Source organism: Hyla sarda, chromosome 2, assembly GCF_029499605.1.
Source record: "Hyla sarda isolate aHylSar1 chromosome 2, aHylSar1.hap1, whole genome shotgun sequence".
NCBI classification, from domain to species: Eukaryota; Metazoa; Chordata; class Amphibia; order Anura; family Hylidae; genus Hyla; species Hyla sarda.
Window position 1 is genome coordinate 189,524,815 of NC_079190.1, and position 19,324 is coordinate 189,544,138.

The following is a 19,324-nucleotide window of genomic DNA, read 5'->3' on the forward strand; positions in this document are numbered from 1 at the left end:
CCCTAAATTCAGAGACATTCTAAATACCTCCAAGGTCCGCAACAGCTGTCAGTCACTGAGCAATATAAGGACTGTTATATTAGACTGTTACTGTGCCTTGGATGTATCGTAAGCACTTAAGTAAAGTTGTTCAAGTTCAAGTTAAATCTCCTTGTGGACCTTCAGTCATTTCATGCACCTATCGTTACTGGGAAGGGCGGCGATAGGCCGGAGAATTACCTCAGCATACTAGCCCTCAGCCTGGCATCACGAACCATAGGGTTAACGTTAACCCCTCATATACCGATACAACATCCCCACTACTATACTCTCCCCAAGGGCTACCACAAAGCCTTTTTGGCGTCACGAACAGGATACGGGTGTGTGCCTACTACAGTCGCCATTAGTGAAAGTGTACTCCCCCCCCCCCCCCCAGAAAAAGAACTTTATACATGTGCTGAAAACCGTGTTGCTGTGTACAGGAACGGTGCTTGTGGTGCGCCACACAAGGGGGCTAAGAGTAAAGTAAGGGGGAGGCGAACAGTACAGCGGAGCTACAAGTAAGCGCGGGACCTCCCGCCGCACGTGATCCAGAGACCCCGCCCACCGAAGCTCTCGGTGCCGCGGCAGCCATTTTGTTGGAGTCTAGTGCCAGAAACCAACAAAGAGAGACAGCTCAGCACGGGAAAAGGCGCAAAGTGCGACAACGGGCTGGAAGCTGTGGGGAACCAGAACAGTACGGGACTCTGAGACATCAGATTGCCGAATTGAAGTCCCGCATAGAGTCGCTTCAGCTGCCGATCAACGGACTGAAATTCCAATTAAAGGATGTTGAGTTTCAGGTCACCGCTCTCAAATTTGAAATCTACGCTCTCAAGTTCCAGATTACAGAACAACTGTGTATTTCTTTGGGACCTAGGAATTCAAGACCTGTTTAAAGGGCCAGCATACCAAATACAGAGATGTCAGAACCTGCAGTCCCACAGTCCCCACCTGAACAGCAAGGGGGCGATGCCCCAGTGGCCCCATCAATGGGGTCTCCACCCCAGGCCAGAAGAGTGTTGCCGCCTTCACCAACACTTTCGACCTCACAAGGACGTGCTCTGCCTGTGATTCCAGCGAGACCTCCAGCACAGGCGTAACAGGATCCAATAAGTCCACCTTCAGTCTCTCCCTATGTGTTGGGAGCCCCAGTTGCCTCACCTGTCTTCTTGGGGAATCCTGTGCTTCCCACTTACAATGGTGACCCTTTTACGTTAAGAAACTTTAAAGAAAAATTCTACAGCCTCTTTGGATTTTATGCACTTTCCCCTCATCAACAGGTACAGCTGCTCCTGGGACAGCTCCAGGGACCCGCCTTTGAAGAACTTCGCACCTGGCCAGCAGTTGATAAAGCCTTTTTGGCGTCACGAACAGGATACGGGTGTGTGCCTACTACAGTCGCCATTAGTGAAAGTGTACTCCCCCCCCCCCCCAGAAAAAGAACTTTATACATGTGCTGAAAACTGTGTTGCTGTGTACAGGAACGGTGCTTGTGGTGCGCCACACAAGGGGGCTAAGAGTAAAGTAAGGGGGAGGCGAACAGTACAGCGGAGCTACAAGTAAGCGCGGGACCTCCCGCCGCACGTGATCCAGAGACCCCGCCCACCGAAGCTCTCGGTGCCGCGGCAGCCATTTTGTTGGAGTCTAGTGCCAGAAACCAACAAAGAGAGACAGCTCAGCACGGGAAAAGGCGCAAAGTGCGACAACGGGCTGGAAGCTGTGGGGAACCAGAACAGTACGGGACTCTGAGACATCAGATTGCCGAATTGAAGTCCCGCATAGAGTCGCTTCAGCTGCCGATCAACGGACTCAAATTCCAATTAAAGGATGTTGAGTTTCAGGTCACCGCTCTCAAATTTGAAATGTACGCTCTCAAGTTCCAGATTAGAGAACAACTGTGTATTTCTTTGGGACCTAGGAATTCAAGACCTGTTTAAAGGGCCAGCATACCAAAATACAGAGATGTCAGAACCTGCAGTCCCACAGTCCCCACCTGAACAGCAAGGGGGCGATGCCCCAGTGGCCCCATCAATGGGGTCTCCACCCCAGGCCAGAAGAGTGTTGCCGCCTTCACCAACACTTTCGACCTCACAAGGACGTGCTCTGCCTGTGATTCCAGCGAGACCTCCAGCACAGGCGTAACAGGATCCAATAAGTCCACCTTTAGTCTCTCCCTATGTGTTGGGAGCCCCAGTTGCCTCACCTGTCTTCTTGGGGAATCCTGTGCTTCCCACTTACAATGGTGACCCTTTTACGTTAAGAAACTTTAAAGAAAAATTCTACAGCCTCTTTGGATTTTATGCACTTTCCCCTCATCAACAGGTACAGCTGCTCCTGGGACAGCTCCAGGGACCCGCCTTTGAAGAACTTCGCACCTGGCCAGCAGTTGATAAAGCCACAGTGGGAAAGATTTTTGAAGGACTTTCTCAAGTGTTTGACTCTCATTCTCCCTCGGAGGTATGCCTCCGACTCTATGAACGGCTCCAGAAGCCAGGTGAGACCCTCCGAGCATATGCAGTGGCTTTGCAGAGCGCATTAGAGGCGGTACAGAAGTTGGACGGCATCATGCCCAATCAGGGCAATCGAGTACTGATGGACCGTTTTATAGAAGGAGCGCTAAACAAATGGGACAAGGCCCAACTTAGGATGCTGGCCATGGAAAATCCCGACATGGCTTTTCCAGCTTTTAAGAGACTCACGGTTAAAGTAATAGAGTCGGGACCCCAGACAGAAGAGATTAGTGTCCCCGCTGCTGAATCTCTGGGGCCCGCGCCCCAGCCGCCTGTCCCTTCTCAATCTTCCCCGCCAACCCCTTCTTCTAGTCCTTGGACAGCTGACTTACAAGACATTAAACAGGACATTGAACAGTTAGCCAAGGCCTTTAAAGAAATGGCTGTCAGCCAAATCCTTTTAGATCTGCAACACCACCACCTAAGAAGGCCGACCCTCGCCCTGTTGCTCCATCTGGCATCCCTCCTGTAAGACCACCTTGAAGTCAGAGACCCATCTGTAGCTATTGTAATAAGAACGGACACTGGAAGAGCCAATGCTGGGCTTTAAACGGGCATCCCAGCAGTAGAGGTTGAAGGTCCAGAATCAACCAGTGACAAGAAGGGACTGTCTATGTATGTAGCTTCTTGTCCTTATGTACAGGTGATGATTGAAGGTATCCGGTTACAAGCCCTGATAGATACGGGGTCTCAGGTATCCGCTATTCCACAGGGGGTTTTCTATAAGTACTGGGGCCCAGAAAGGTTGTGTGACCCTCAGGAAGAAGAGTTCAGAGTAATTGCAGGGAACGGGGAACCAGTACCCAGGCATGGTTACTGGGAGCCCACGGTGCAGGTGGGAAAACATGTGTTAGGAAGACAAGGTGTGATTGTCACAAATGTTAGGGATGAGGGGGCAGCTGATTTCATTTTAGGCATGAATATTATGAGGCGCTGTTTTGATGATATTGTCTGTGCACTGCATGCATCTCTCCCTCACCTGTCACCCCCAGGCCGGAGAGCTGCCCAACACCACCTCAAAATCCTCCAAGTAGAACAGAAGTTTGTGAATCATCAAGGAGAGATCTGTCGATAAGGATTCAAGATATCCGAGCCGTTAGTCTACAGCCACAGGCGGAGACAGTTATTTGGTGCCGTGCCCGACCCGGGGTGAAAAATCAAGATTACCTTGGAACCCCTTCTACTGGAAGATTACCCCTTGGTGCGAGCTGCTAGAAGCCTGGTAACCATACGGAATGGGAAGGTCCCAGTGAGACTTATTAATCTCTCTCAAGTTGCGGTCCAACTACCCAAGTATACCCCAGTGACTACACTACACCATCTAGACGTCCGAGATGTAGTCTCGAAGTCACAGGTGGTCAAACAAGGACCTGACCAGAATCCTACGGAACCTTGGTGGAGTCAACTACAGATAGGAGGAGAAGATACCCCCAAGGAACAGGTGGAAGGAGTCATCCAAGTGGCTAAGAAACATCAAGAAGCTTTCAGCAAGTTCCCCACCGACTTTGGCAGGACCACCATGATCAAACATAGGATTCTCACCGGAGACAATCCACCCATTAAAGAGAGACATCGTCCTGTGGCTCCTGGGATGTATCAGAACATAAAGAAAATGCTCGTGGAGATGAAAGAGGCCGATGTCATCCAGGAAAGCCAGAGTCTGCGGGCTGCACCTCTGGTCCTGGTGAAGAAAAAATATGGAACTATCCGTTTTTGCGTGGATTACCGGAAATTGAACAACATAACTCATAAGGATGCCTATCCTCTCCCATGAATTGAAGAATCTTTGACTGCGTTGGGGTCTGCCGCCTACTTTTCCACACTGACGAGCGGCTACTGGCAGGTGCCAATGGCAGAAGAGGATAGAGAGAAGTCCGCATTTGTGACCCCTATGGGTTTTCTCGAGTTCAAAAGTATGCCCTTTGGACTGTGCAATGCACCAGCTACTTTCCAACGCCTAATAGAGCGATGCTTGGGGAATCTTAACTTCCAGAGTGTTCCGTTATATTTAGATGACGTCATTGTTTATTCTCGAACATATCAGGAACACCTGGATCACCTGAAAAAAGTTTTCCAAGTCCTTATCCGACATGGACTCAAGGTTAAACCCTCCAAATGTCACTTGCTAAAGCCACAAGTGCACTACCTGGGACATGTCATCAGGCCTCAAGGAGTCCAGCCTGATCCAGACAAAGTGAGTGCTGTGAAAGAGTGGCCTACACCCAGGACGGTGCGAGACGTCCGAAGTTTCCTGGGGTTTGCTGGATATTACCGGCGCTTCATCCCCCATTTTGCTCAAGTTGCTGGCCCCTTGACCGAATTACTGAGAGGGACTGCCCGGGAGAACTATAATGGGAGGCTTCCCATCGAGTGGGCCGTAGTAGAACAAGAAGATGCCTTTCGAGCCCTGAAGTATCTCCTCACGGAACCCCCCATATTGGCGTATCCTGACTACAGCCTGCTGTTCCGTTTATACACAGACGCTAGCTTTGAAGGTCTGGGGGCAGTCTTATCTCAAGTGGAAGATGGCAAGGAGAGGGTGATTGCCTATGCCAGCCAGCATCTTTGAGGTGCTGAGAAGAATGATGCTAACTATAGCTCCTTCAAGCTGGAGCTCCTGGCCCTGGTTTGGGCTATTACTGAGAAGTTTAAGAACTATCTGGCTGCTACTCCCTTCACGGTCTACACAGATAACAACCCCTTGGCCCATTTGAACACTGCTAAGTTGGGAGCTCTTGAACAGCATTGGGCCTCTCGGTTGGCCAACTATGATTTCAACATTAAGTACCGCAGCGGAAAAACCAATGTTAATGCAGATGTACTTTCTCGCATGGCCCAGGGAGAAGCACCTCCTACTGAAGATGTGTGGGAAGATGTAGAAATGCCTCCCTTCTACCAAAGGTTCGTGAGCCAGAATGCTCTAACTACACAGGCGGGTGACAGACCTGAATCTCCCAAAGTCTCTGAAGATCTGTCCACCTGGAAGACACTTCAGGATGAAAGCAGGGTTATCGGGGACCTCCTCGATTATTGCCTCCGCAAGAAAGTGCCTACTTGGGTGCGCAAGGCCCACGGAGACTTTGAATTGAAGCGGCTGTGGCGGCAGAGGAATCGCCTGTTCCTGCACAAGGGGTTGGTCTACCGAAATTCCCTGGACCCAGTCTCAGGGGACCGCATACACCAGATTGTGGTTCCCAGGAGGGATGCAGCCATGGTTCTGAATGCCTATCATGATCAATCCGGACACTTCGGGATCCATAAGACAGAGATCCCCGTTAGAAGGAGATTTTACTGGATTGGGATGCGGGGAGACATCGAGAAATGATGTGCCGAGTGCTCCGTGTGCAACGTGATAAAGAACCCCCGGAGGGACGCAAGAGCCCCTTTGCATCCCATCTGTACAGAAAGGCCGAATCAAATTGTTGCTTTGGACCATGTGAAGTTGGCCCCCACTCGATCTGGCTATTGTCATGCTCTAACTATGGTGGATCATTATTCCAAGTGGGTGGTCGTGGTCCCCGTCAAGGATCTTACCGCCAAGACTGCTGCTCAACTCTTCTATCGACATTGGATCCAAACTCTGGGGTGTCCCAAATCGGTCCTCACCAACCGCAGAACTGCCTTCGAAGCCCAGTTGTTCCAGGAACTCTGCCGGTTGCATGATTGCAAGAAGCTCCGGACAACGGCCTACCATCCCCAAGGGAATGGGCTCTGCGATGATCAATCAAGTGTTCATCCAGATGCTCAGAGCAGCCTCTGTCTCGAAGCACGAAGAGTGGCCTCAGCTGTTGCCTGAACTCCTGGAAATTTACAACAACACTGTTCACTGCTCTACGGGGTATATGCCCTTTTTCCTGATGATGGGCCGACATGGCCAATTGCCAAAAGAGCGCACCTTCGGACTACAGGCACCTTTCAACAATTCTCCTCAGGCTTCCCAAGGTTCGGTGTCGGAGCATCAACGAAGAATTGAGGAAGCCAAGGACATTGTTGAGAAGAAAATGGGTGAAGTTCATGAACGCCAGCAGAAAGATTATAATCGACATGCTTCGGCTCAGCCCTTGCAGCTTGGAGATAAAGAGTGGCTCAGAAAATTTCCTAGAACCCATAAATTGGACTCCCTGTGGGAAACGGAGCCATACACCATTACTGCGGTTCCTTATCCTGAAACGGACGTGTACGAGATACAAAAGGACGGGTTCGAGCTACAGGTGGTTCACCGGAATAGGATAAAAGTGTGCCTGAAAGAAGATATGCTTGGCCCATCTCCTCCTTCTGATCCTCCTGCTACTTCTACTCCACCTCCACCAAGGCCAATGAGAGAATATGTGCCGGGAGAAGGAATTCATCCCACTATGGACGTTCCTTTGCTACCATCTCAGCAGCCTACCATGTATTGGGGCATACTGTTCCCAGCTCCATCCAGTCAGCCGCCACTGGTTGCCAGTAGCTGTTGCCCCCTGTCAACCACCATTGGTTGCTACACCCAACATCATTCCCGCTCCAGTGACTGCTCCAGATATTGATGCCACCACTCCACCTGTCCTAAGAGAACCCCTCAGTTCAACCGAAGATGTTGCTTCTGTTTCCAGCCCTCCAGCTGGTCCCTCGGGGACTGAAGTTCTTAAAGAATCCTCAAGTGAAGGAACTCCTGATGACTCGGAGGTGGTGTTGCGGCGGTCTCAAAGGACTACACAGGGCAAACTACCCATAAGGTGCCAGGACTCACATTTAGTACCTGCACACATAGTACCTATGATAACCCACTTCAATGCTCTGCCGATCACTTTTCAGTACCCTAGATTACTAACTTAAATGTACTACCTAAAAATTTTCTAGTACATACATCAAAATAAATATCTCACTTAAGAAAACACTTAAGGAATTGTAGCAAATTGATACCCAATTCCTGCCACTGTTAGGTACACTTCTTCTTCTCTTTCATTGCGTGTGTGAGATGCTCTGCCTGGCCAGTAGGTGCTCTTACTAATATAGAATTAAACACGTAATTCTAAGAATAACCTAGATAGGTTGTTTTGAAAGTGCTCTAGGGGTAAGTAGTGTGTAGCCGATAGACCCTAGCAGCCACCCTTACTGTGACCTAGCTTCCGGCTAGCCAGTATAACCTTTCGTGTACTAACAGGTAACTTATTGTTGGCAAAGAAATAAAATGTGTGAGATAATAAAAGTGTCTAAGTCAGCTTGAAACTAAAGGTAAATAGAGCTGTACTAATGTCTAGATAGTCTCATGTATAGAGAGTTATGCTAATGTTCAGTTAAGCCTCACAAAAATTGTATGGAAAGCTAATAAAATGTCTTAGGAGGTAGCAACTACATGTCTGATAGCTGCCTAATTGTCTAGTAAACTTCAAAATGTATAATAGGTCTAATAAGTGTTAGGATTCGGCTAGCTGGATGTAGATCCTCTGTGTCAGCGAAGGATTGGCGTGGACCGTGTCGGTGGACCGGTTCTAGGGTTGCTACTGGTTTTCACCAGAGCCCGTCGCAAAGCGGGATGGTCTTGCTGCGGCGGTAGCAACCAGGTCGTATCCACCGGCAACGGCTCAACCTCGCTGACTGCTGAGAAGGCGTGGGACAGAAAGACTAGGCAGAGGCAAGGTCAGACGTAACAGAAGGTCAGGGCAGGCGGCAAGGTTCGTAGTCAAAGAGGATAGCAGGAGATCTGGAACACAGGCTTTGGACAACACTAAACGCTTTCACTGGCACAAGGCAACAAGATCCGGCAAGGAAGTGCAGGGGAAGTGAGGTAATATGGACAGGGAGCAAGTGGAAGCTAATTAGGCTGATTGAGCCAGGCACCAATCATTGGTGCACTGGCCCTTTAAATCTTAGAGAGCTGGCGCGCGCCCTAAGGAGCGGAGCCGCGCGCGCCAGGACGTGACAGCCGGGGACCGGAACAGGTGAGAGACTTGGGATGCGATTCGCGAGCGGGCGCGTCCCGCTATGCGAATCGCATCCCCGCCGGCAATGTCAGTGCAGCACTCCCGGTCAGCGGGTCTGACCGGGGCGCTGCAGAGAGAGGAACGCCGCGAGCGCTCCGGGGAGGAGCAGGGACCCGGAGCGCTCGGCGTAACAATAAGGTTGTATAGGAAGCTAGAAACTAAATGATAAATTGCTTTGTTAATGTCTAGATAGCATTACAATGTCTAGATAGCATTAAAATGTCTAGATAGCATTGAAATGTCTAGATAGATTTCTATTGTCTAATCCAGATACTAGGAAAGGTATCAAAAGAATGTAAATGTGTTTAGTTTAATTAGGATGTACACCAGATGTATAGATCATCCTGTTCTAGTCCTAGTCCCTCTGTCTCAGGGGACAGACGTCGAGGTCGACTTATCTTAAGTAAGGGGGTTTGTGGTGTCCCGGTACCGCATCCTATGCGGTCCCTTTATGTGTGTGGGTCCCCATAGCCAGAGTCCCTAGGACGTAGGGGTCCATGTTGTATAGTCTACCCCTTGTCACTTCTATTCCATCTAGTAAACTAGTAACTTATGCAAGGTTTATGTAAATATAGTTATATAAATGTAAATGAATAGTTCATTACCTGCGCGTAGCGTACCAGGACCTGGCAACCGAGATGGACCTGCGCAGCTATTCTCGCAGTGAGTTAGGCCTGAGCCTTGCGGCGACAGCTGATCAATACTAAATCGAGAGTGTATCAATCCCCAGACACTGGACCTAATCTAACCCCTAAATCCGGACAGATCTGCAATATCTACCCTAAATTCAGAGACTTTCTAAATACCTCAAGGTTCGCAACAACTGTCAGTCACTGAGCAATATAAGGACTGTTATATTAGACTGTTACTGTGCCTTGGATGTACCGTAAGCACTTAAGTAAAGTTGTTCAAGTTCGAGTTAAATCTCCTTGTGGACCTTCAGTCATTTCATGCACCTATCGTTACTGGGAAGGACGGCGATAGGCCGGAGAATTACTTCAGCATACTAGCCCTCAGCCTGGCGTCCCGAACTATAGGGTTAACATTAACCCCTCATATACCGATACAACATCCCCACTACTATACACCCTGCAAGGGCTACCACAACTCTTCACCACAGAATCTGCCAGAAAACAAACATTACACTCCCCACTTTTTCAGCAAATTTCCCATCTGTTCCCTACTCTCAGTTCCCTGAATAATAATGAACCACCCCCCCTCCCCCCCCCCCCCCCCGCCCCCACCGCTTGGTGTCCTGAATAGTATCAGGGAGTAGAGAAGCATGTTGGGAGGAAACGGTAGGGGGATTGGGTGATGGTGGGTAGGTGATTTCCTCCCTTATTATGTAATGCCCCCAGGTAGATAGGTAGGGAATCCCCCATTAGGTTGGTAATGCCCCCAGTAGGTAGGTAATAACCCCAGTACTTTGCGTAATGTACTACAGGAGTAGGAAACTGCTGTTGCCTGTACATACACCACGCACACAATGTATGTACAGAAGCAGTACTGGTACCACCCCTGATGGCAGCCCTGGGCACTCCTACCAAATAATTTTCGCTTAAAGACAAAAAAAAAATCTAAAAAGAAGCAATGCACAATACCTATATATCGGTTGGCTATGTAGATTACAGTGCTGCTATATCTAGTGACTCATAAGCGATGTCTTCTCTGATTAGAATTGTTCACTTTCCCTTTTCTTCCCCATCTGGCCGAGACTATCATGACAGTTTCTTCCAGCCACAACTCTACACCACTGAACCTGTAACACAGACATCTTAGGTTCCGCACTTTTCCTGCATAACCCTCCCCTTATTCCCACAAATGCCTCCAGCCTTCTCCATACACAATGCCTCCAGCCTCCCCTATATGCCTTCAGCTTCCCCCCACACGCAATACCTCCAGCCTCCACCAAATGCTTCCAGCCTCCCCCACACACAATGCTTCCAGTCTCCTCCAAATGCCTACTGCCTCCCACATATACAGTTTATCCAGCCTCCACCACACACAATATCTTTAGCCTTCCCCACACACACAATGCCTCCAGCCTCCCCCAAGCACAATGCCTCCAGCCTCCCAACGAACAATGCCTCTGACCTCCCCAAATGCCCCCAGTCTCCCTTCAATTGCCACTAGACTCCCCAAAATGCCTCCATCCTACCCCGAAATAATACCAGATTCACCCAAATGCCTCAAACCTGACCTCCTCTTTCCACCCAAATGCCTCCAGACCCCCCCCCCCCCCCCTCCAATTGCTGCCAGACCTCCTTATTAGCATTCTGAATCACAGTATTCATATTTTTGGACACTGTCAATGGCTTCTCTCTCAATACATTATGTCTATGTTTGGTTATGGAATGTCCTCTTTATAACAGTGCAAACCACACTTTTCTTCACTTGTTCTATCAGGTGTGCCATCAAGCCTGCCACACTTGTTGTACTTCATATTGTTATCAGGGGTATGGGGGCGGTTCTGCCTGCTAGCCAATCTACAATTCTTTTGTTTGTTACAATTGCTAGTTGTTAAAACAAAGGTTATTATCAGTGACATGTTTGAATCTATCACTTTGCTTACATAAGTGCTACAGCGCTTGATGGTCATCATCCATGCATGTACCTTGCCATACTCTGCCACTTTATTTTATTCATTTTATTAAAGGAAAATTGCGGCGCAACACTTTTAAACTGTGCCTAAACTAAAAAAACTAACTTTAACTCACCTTCCTACGCCCCCCAACCACCACCCCCATTGCGCTGATATCAGCGTCCCGTTCCTCCGGTGCTGCTCGGCTTCCTTGTTCTTAGGCTTAGAACATCACACTGCAGTTAGCGTACCGCTGGCTGCAGCGATGTCCTACTTTGGCCGGTGGTAGGCTGAGCGCACTGTCATGTAAGGAGCTCGGGCCCCGCCTTCTCCCTGCTGCCCGGGCTCCTTACATGACAGCACACTCAGCCTATCACTGGCCAAGGAGGGGCATCGATGCGGCCGGCTCTACGCTCCGAGCCTAAGAAGCGTGAAGCCGAGCAGCATCGGAGGAATGGGACACTGATATCGGCACAACGGGGGAATGTAAGAAGGTACTTTCTTTTTTTTTTTGTAGTCCAGGCACAGGGTACCGTATATACTCGAGTATAGGCCGAGTTTTTCATCACGATTTTTCGTGCTGAAAACACCCCCCTCGGCTTATACTCGAGTGAACTCCCCCACCCGCAGTGGTCTTCAACCTGCGGACCTCCAGAGGTTTCAAAACTACAACTCCCAGCAAGCCCGGGCAGCCATCGGCTGTCCGGGCTTGCTGGGAGTTGTAGTTTTGAAACCTCCGGAGGTCCGCAGGTTGAAGACCACTGCGGCCTTCAACATCATCCAGCCCCCTCTCACCCCCTTTAGTTCTGAGTACTCACCTCCGCTCGGCGCTGGTCCGGTCCTGCAGGACTGTCCGGTGAGGAGGTGGTCCGGTGGGATAGTGTTCCGGGCTGCTATCTTCACCGGGGAGGCCTCTTCTAAGCGCTTCGGGCCCGGCCTCAGAATAGTCACGTTGCCGTGACAACGACGCAGAGGTGCGTTCATTGCCAACGTAATTCTGCGTCATTGTCAAGGCAACGCCTCTATTCCGGGCCGGAAGCGCGGAGAAGAGGCGCCCCCGGTGAAGATAGCAGCCCGGACCACCTCCTCACCGGACCACCTCCTCACCGGACAGCCCTGCAGGACCGGACCAGCGCCGAGCGGAGGTGAGTACTCAGAACTAAAGGGGGTGAGAGGGGGCTGGATGATGTTGAAGGCCGCAGTGGTCTTCAACCTGCGGACCTCCGGAGGTTTCAAAACTACAACTCCCAGCAAGCCCGGACAGCCGATCGCTGCCCGGGCTTGCTGGGAGTTGTAGTTTTGAAACCTCTGGAGGTCCGCAGGTTGAAGACCACTGAGGGCGAATGATGAGAAGAGGATGATGAAGGGGGGGTGTGGGGATGATGAAGGGGGGTGGGGATGATGAAGGGGGGGTGTGGGATGATAAGGGGATGATGAAGGGGGGATGTGTGGGATGATGACAAGGGGATGATGAAGGGGGGATGTGTGGGATGATAAGGGGATGATGAAGGGGGGATGTGCGGGATGATAAGGGGATGATGAAGGGGGGATGTGTGGGATGATGACAAGGGGATGATGAAGGGGGGATGTGTGGGATGATAAGGGGATGATGAAGGGGGGATGTGTGGGATGATAAGAGGATGATGAAGGGGGGATGTGTGGGATGATGACAAGGGGATGATGATGAGGATGTTAATGACGGGTCTGGATGATGACAGGGGGGGATGAGGTATTTCCCACCCTAGGCTTATACTCGAGTCAATAACTTTTCCTGGGATTTTGGGTTGAAATTAGGGGTCTCGGCTTATACTCGGGTCGGCTTATACTCGAGTATATACGGTAAGTTAAAAGTGTTGTGCCGCAGTTCTTCTTTAAGTATTAAATATGAATACCAGATCAATATACCACAGGTTGCTCTGCAACTGATACCCAGGGAGGCTGCACCACTATTACACTAAGTCTATATCTATATTTTAAATAAATTTGAAATCATGCAGTGTTTTCCACTAACAGTAGGCTCACTCTTTCTGTTCTGCAGTATTACAATAAAATGTAACTTTTCCTCCACTTCAATGTATAGTGACCTCTGCACTGGTCACAGAACATACACAAAAAACTCTCTCATATGGCTGCTCCTATAATTCCTTACAGAAAATATAATAATAAAAAAAAAAATCTGAAGTTAAAAGAAGAAGAAAATAAAAAAAAGGTTAGAAAGATAAAAATGTTTCACTGATCTCAGTTCTCTTACTTACTAAGAGAAGGTCATAGCATAATGGGTGATGAATGGCTGGTGTTAATCTAGCTGTCTGCATTCTTGCTGGGCTGTGCATTTGTTCTGATTGCTTGGTTGGATTATAAAAATTGATATAGTTCACTGTACGTTACAAAATAACTAAAACCGAATGAGATCAATGTTAAATGGCTCAGCTACAGGTTCACAGTCTCTGAGAGAAGACATGCAGTTAACACTATAAATACTCTTTTTTACTGTCATAATGAATGGAAAAAGTATGAAGATCTATTAGATGTATTGCATTTGTAGCTCATAATGAGAGAAATAAAAGCTCAGCACAGAACCCCATGTACTTTTCAATTACAGCATGTGCCGATACAATGCAAAAGCTCCAAATATAGTGTACAATGTACCTTCTGTCCTGCAAGAATAATCTGTGTTTTCCTGCAGATGTTTTGTATATTTCATGTAGATTCTGACACTGTCCAGCTGAGTGGTTGCTTTTGATAAGTATTTTTCAGTATGAGACTTACCACAAGAAATATATAAAAATTACTTTGAACATAAAATCTAAAACAGTTTTTTCATATTTAACTTCTTGTTAAAGGGAACCCTTCATCAGTTTCATGCTGCCCGAACCATAGGGAGTTTGAAACACTGACAGGCTATCCAACCACAATGATATATGATGCACTCTGAAATTTTGCAGCATTTTTAGAGGAATCACATTAATAAAACCAGCCGGGAACATTGCTTCAAGTCACTCCAGCCTTAATTGATAGATCTCTCTCTATTCGGCTATGTTCACACAGCAAATTTTCCAAAAATCCATACAAATTCTGTTCAGCAAAGCTTGCTGAACTGAATTGCAGAATTGCCACAAAATGCTTCCAGAATTTCTGTGTTCCACCACCAGTTACGCAAAATTTAAAGACAGATATTAGAATTTTGCTGAATGCGCAATTTCCATATCGGAATCCCATTAAACATAATGGGCTTTACATTTTGGTGAAATTTCCGGTGAAATTCTGCCATAGAATTTTGCATAGATATTCCTCTGTGTAAACTTAGCCTTAACCCCCTTCCCACAAATGGATGTATATTTATATCCACTGCTGGCTCCTGGTGTATGACGCGCGCTCAGCAGCTAAACGATCGACTGAGAGGACGGCGTGAGGTCTCTTACCTTCCTCCTTGCCATCCGATTGATGCTCCAAAGCTCCAGCCAGCCATGGCAGGCTGGAGCAATAGAGCACCGGTAACATTGATCAATGCTGTTCTATGGAGCAACATTGATCACTGTATGCAATCTAAAGATTGCATGTTATAGTCCCATATAGAGACTAAAAAAAAGAAAAAGAAATATGCATTAATCCCTTCAGTAATAAAAGTTTAAATCACTCCACCATTTTTCAAATAAAAAATAAAAAAAAGCAAAGCATAATTGTGTTCTATCGCCGCATGCGAACAATAACAATATTAATTAAACCACATTGTTAAAGACGCAAGCGTAAAAAAATGCATATTTTTGTTCACTTTCAGATACTAGAAAAGAATGAATAAAACATGATCAAAAAGTGCCATCAAAACAAATATGGCCCAGATAAAAACTACAGATCACGGTGCAAAAAATTAGCCCTCATACATCCCTGTACGTGGAAAAAAAAAATTATAGGGGTCAGAAGTGGACAATTTTAAGCATACTAATTTTGGTACAAAAAGTTTAGTTTTTTAAAAGTAGTAAAATAATAATGTGTCTGGGTACTGTGCACTGGGTAGAAACGGAAGCCCCCAAAAGTCCCAAAATGGTGTTTTGTTTTGTTTTTTCCAACTTTGCCCTACAAATAATTTTTTATTAGTTTCACTGTACATTTGGAGGTAAAATGAGCGATGTCATTACAAAGTACAATTGGTGATGCCAACAACAAGCCCTAATATGGGTCTGTAGGTGGAAAAGTAAAAAAAGTACCATGTGTCTATTAGAAGGTGAGGAGGAAAAAACAAAACCTCCCCCCCAAAAAATGCCTCGGTCCTAAAAGGGTTAAAGGGGTTATCCATCCAAAGGATAGGGAATAAGATGTCTGATGGCGGGGGGCCTGCCGCTGGGACCCCCTGCAATCTCTTTGCAGCACCGCAGTCTATGCGGGGCTGCGTCTCCAGTCTTGGAAAGCTCTTTGTTTCTGGGACTTGAAACGTGATGAAATGCCACGCCTCCTTGTGACATCACGTCACACACCCTCCATTCAGGTCTATGGGAGGGGTGACGTTGTGAGGGGGAGTGGAGTTACGTCACATTTCCAGTCCCGGAAACAAAGAGCTTTCTAAGACTGGAGACGCAGCCCCGCATAGAATACATGTGCTGCTCTTTGTCCGGATAACCCCTTTAAGGTATAAGAAGAGATCTATCAATTAATTTCACTGGGGGGAGGGAGAAGGCCCCTGGGACTGCCCAATGACTACGAGACCTCTGATCGTCACAAGCAGTCAAGATGGTGCCCTGGGGGGCCTTAATTTTTGCACAGAATATGCAGAAAAAATATGCAGATCCTGTATGTGGGAGCATACCCTTAGATCACACATAGTTATTCAGGCTATTATTCAGTATTTTTTGCTAAAACCAGGAGTGGAAACAACACAGAGAAAAACTACAATGGAAAGATTTGCACCTGTGTGTGTTTTGGACCACTCTTGGTTTTGGCTTAAAATACAAATCAACCAACAACACAGTAACATCAATGATTTCTTTAAAGCAAAGTGGGACCCTCAGATTCCAGCAGCAGACCCCCTTTGCACAGCATATCAAAAATGTAAAAAAAAAAAAAAGTAGCACATTAGAAAAAGCTGCTTTGTTAGGCTATGTTCACACGATGGAATTTCCATGCAGAGATTTCAATTGGATTCTGCGGCACTGTTCACACAGCAGAATTTTCGCGCCAGATGTTTCTGGCACAGAAATTCAAATTACAGTGTCCGTAGAAAAAATAGACAGACACAGAAATGCATTGACATCTATGAGACGACACAATTCCGAGTGGTCCTAGCACCATGTTCTGCCCGCGCTCTGCTGTCAGCAGAATGTCCACATAGAAATTTCCGTGCGGGCATTCACCTGTGTGGACATAGCCTTATTGTTCTACAGAAAGAGTTAGGATAGTATATTTGGCACTAGTGAATAGCCTCACTGGTCTAATGTCAATGCTTCCAACCTCTTTTTGACACTTCCAATCGTTTTATTTCACAGTTTGGCACGCTGTGTTAGAAGTGCAAATGAAAAAATGAAATCCTCTTATTGACCCCTCTGAATGCTAGGAGACCTCATGATCTAATAAAGCCCTTTAGTTTTCAGTTGCGTTACTGTTTTGCCTTAAATATTTTCTAAAACTAAGAAGGTTTAGGAAGTGTTACACATTTTATCAAAATACTAGCTGACTACCTGGCATTGCCTGGTTTCCTCATATCCCGTCCTCATATCTCGACCTCCTATCCCGTCCTCATGTCCTATCCTGTGCCAATTTTTTATGTTAATATCTTTAACCGTTTGGATGTGATGCTGGAACAAACACACACACATTGAGTTTTATACTTATAGATTTGATTTCTATTTATTTATTTTCTTTTTAGGAACCAAGACCTTTGTATACAGGAAGATGTAAATTCTATGCAAGTGGATCTGGGCTTGCTTATGAAATGCAGCAGACAGAAGTAAGTTTACATGTAAATCTGCTATATTAAACTAGCGTTCCTGGTTATATCTATCCAGTGATTTTGATATGACTGGAGTGGTTTAAGGGTAAAAAAAAATTCATCTGATGGCCTAGGACAGTGTTTCCCAACCTTTTTTTTAGTGTGGGTCATACCTCAGAATTTCTTTTTTACGTTGCACCCCTACCAAATAAGTTTCTAAATAAAAAATGTAAAAAAAAAAACTGCTTAGAAGAAGCAAAACACAACAGAAAAAATAAAACCTATGCAGAGAAAAGGTTGACCAGTTGCCCATAGCATAGACTGATTATTTCATTTTTAAAAGGGCCTCGGAAAAATGAAGGAAGCGATCTGATTGGTTGCTGTAGGGAACTGGTCAACTTTTCTCTACACAGATTTTGATAAATCTCTCCCAATACCTATATATCTGTTGGCTATGAACTATCTCAAATAAGTGAGTACATCTCTCATATTTATGTAAATATTTTATGATATCTTTTCATGTAACAACTTTGAAGAAATGACACTCTGCTGCAATGTAAAGTAGTGAGTGCACAGCCTGTATAACAGTGTTTAATGTTGTGTCCCCTCAAAATAACTTTTTCATAACAACTGGCTCCAGAAAGTTAAACAGATTTGTAAATTACTACTATAAAAAAATCGTAACCCTTCCAGTACTTATTAGCTGCCGTATACTACAGAGTAAGTTGAGTTTTTCTTTGCTGTCTGACCACTGTCCTGCTCTGGACAGTTCCTGACATGGACAGAGGTGTCAGCAGAGAGCACTGTGGTTAGACAGAAAAGAAAAACTCAACTTCCTCTGTAGTATAATGCAGCTGATAAGTACTGGAAGTTTTTTTTATCAAAGTAATTTACAAATCTGTTTAACTTTCTGGCACCAGTTGATCTAAAAAAAAATTGGCTTTCACCGGAGTACCCCTTTAATTGCCCTATTTTGACCACCTATAACTTTCTCATTTTTGCGTATACAAGGCTGTATGCGGGTCATTTTTGTGCTGTGATCTGTAATTTTTTATGTTAGCACTTTTGCGTAAATCTGAGTATTTGATCGCATTTTATAATTTTTTGGGGAAAGTGATGTGACCAAAACACAGGAATTTTGGACTTTTATTTTTATGTTTACACCATTCACCGTACAGAATCATTTACATTATATTTTGATAGTTTGGACATTTACGCACGCGGTAATACCAAATATGTTTACGCTTTTTGGGGGTAAAATGGGAAAAAAAAAATTCTACTTTTTTTTTTTTACACTTTTTATGTTCCCATAGGGGACAATTTATAGCAATCATTTGATGGCTTACACTGTTCAATGTTATGCATAGATATAGCACTGAACAGTATTATCGGCGATCTTCTTCTCTGATCTGCTCGATATCAGACCAGAAAAGAAGACACCGGGTGGCAGAGAGAAACAGGTGAGGGGACTTAAAAATTAAAAGTGCTCCATTGCCGCAGATGCCGTGATCTGTATTGAGGGGTTAATGGCAGACATCAGTGCAATCGCTGATGTGCGCCATTACCAGCGGGTCCCTGGCTGCTCCGGTGCTTGCGTCATGTATAGGATGTAAATATACATCCTGGTTCGTTAAGTATCTGGTCATCAGGATGTATATTTTTGTCCTTTGTCCTTAAAGGGGTACTCCGCCCCTAGACATCTTATCCCCTATCCAAAGGATAGGGGATAAGATGTCAGATCGCCGCGGTGCCGCTGCTGGGGAGCCCCGGGATACCCACTGCGGCACTGCGCTATCATTACAGCACAGAGCGAGTTCGCACTGCATGTAATGACCGGCGATACAGGGGACGGAGCCGCGTGACATCATGGCTCCGCCCCTCGTGACATCACGGCTCGTTCTCCTTAATGCAAGTCTATGGCAGGGGGCATGACGACCGCCATGCCCCCTCCCATAGACTTGTATTGAAAGAAGCAGGCCGTGACGTCACGAGGGGCGGAGCCGTGACGTAACGATGCTCCGGCCCCTGTATTGCGCCTCATTACTTGCAGAGCGAACTCGCTCTGTGCTGTAATGATAGCGCAGTGCCGCAGCGGGGATCCCAGGGATCCCCAGCAGCGGTACCGCGGCGATCTGACATCTTATCCCCTATCCTTTGGATAGGGGATAAGATGTCTAGGGGCGGAGTACCCCTTTAAGGGGTTAATACTCTTGGGCATGGAGTTCATTAGAGCTTCACAGATTGTCACTGGAGTCCTCTTTGCCTCCTCCATGATGACATCACAGAGCTGGGGGATGTTAGAGACCTCCTGCTTCCCTACCTTCTGTTT

General features: G+C 46.8%; 1 protein-coding gene across 2 annotated transcripts in view; it reads left to right on the top strand.

Annotated features, from left to right (window-relative positions):
• The window catches only part of TMEM255B (transmembrane protein 255B), a 110,668-nt gene that overhangs the window by 63,214 nt on the left and 28,130 nt on the right, over positions 1 to 19,324 (top strand). For both annotated transcript variants that reach the window (XM_056555985.1, XM_056555986.1), the window contains exon 5: positions 16,933 to 17,013. In XM_056555985.1, the coding sequence (XP_056411960.1) occupies positions 16,933 to 17,013 (81 nt within the window). The remainder of the gene's footprint in view (positions 1 to 16,932; positions 17,014 to 19,324) is intronic.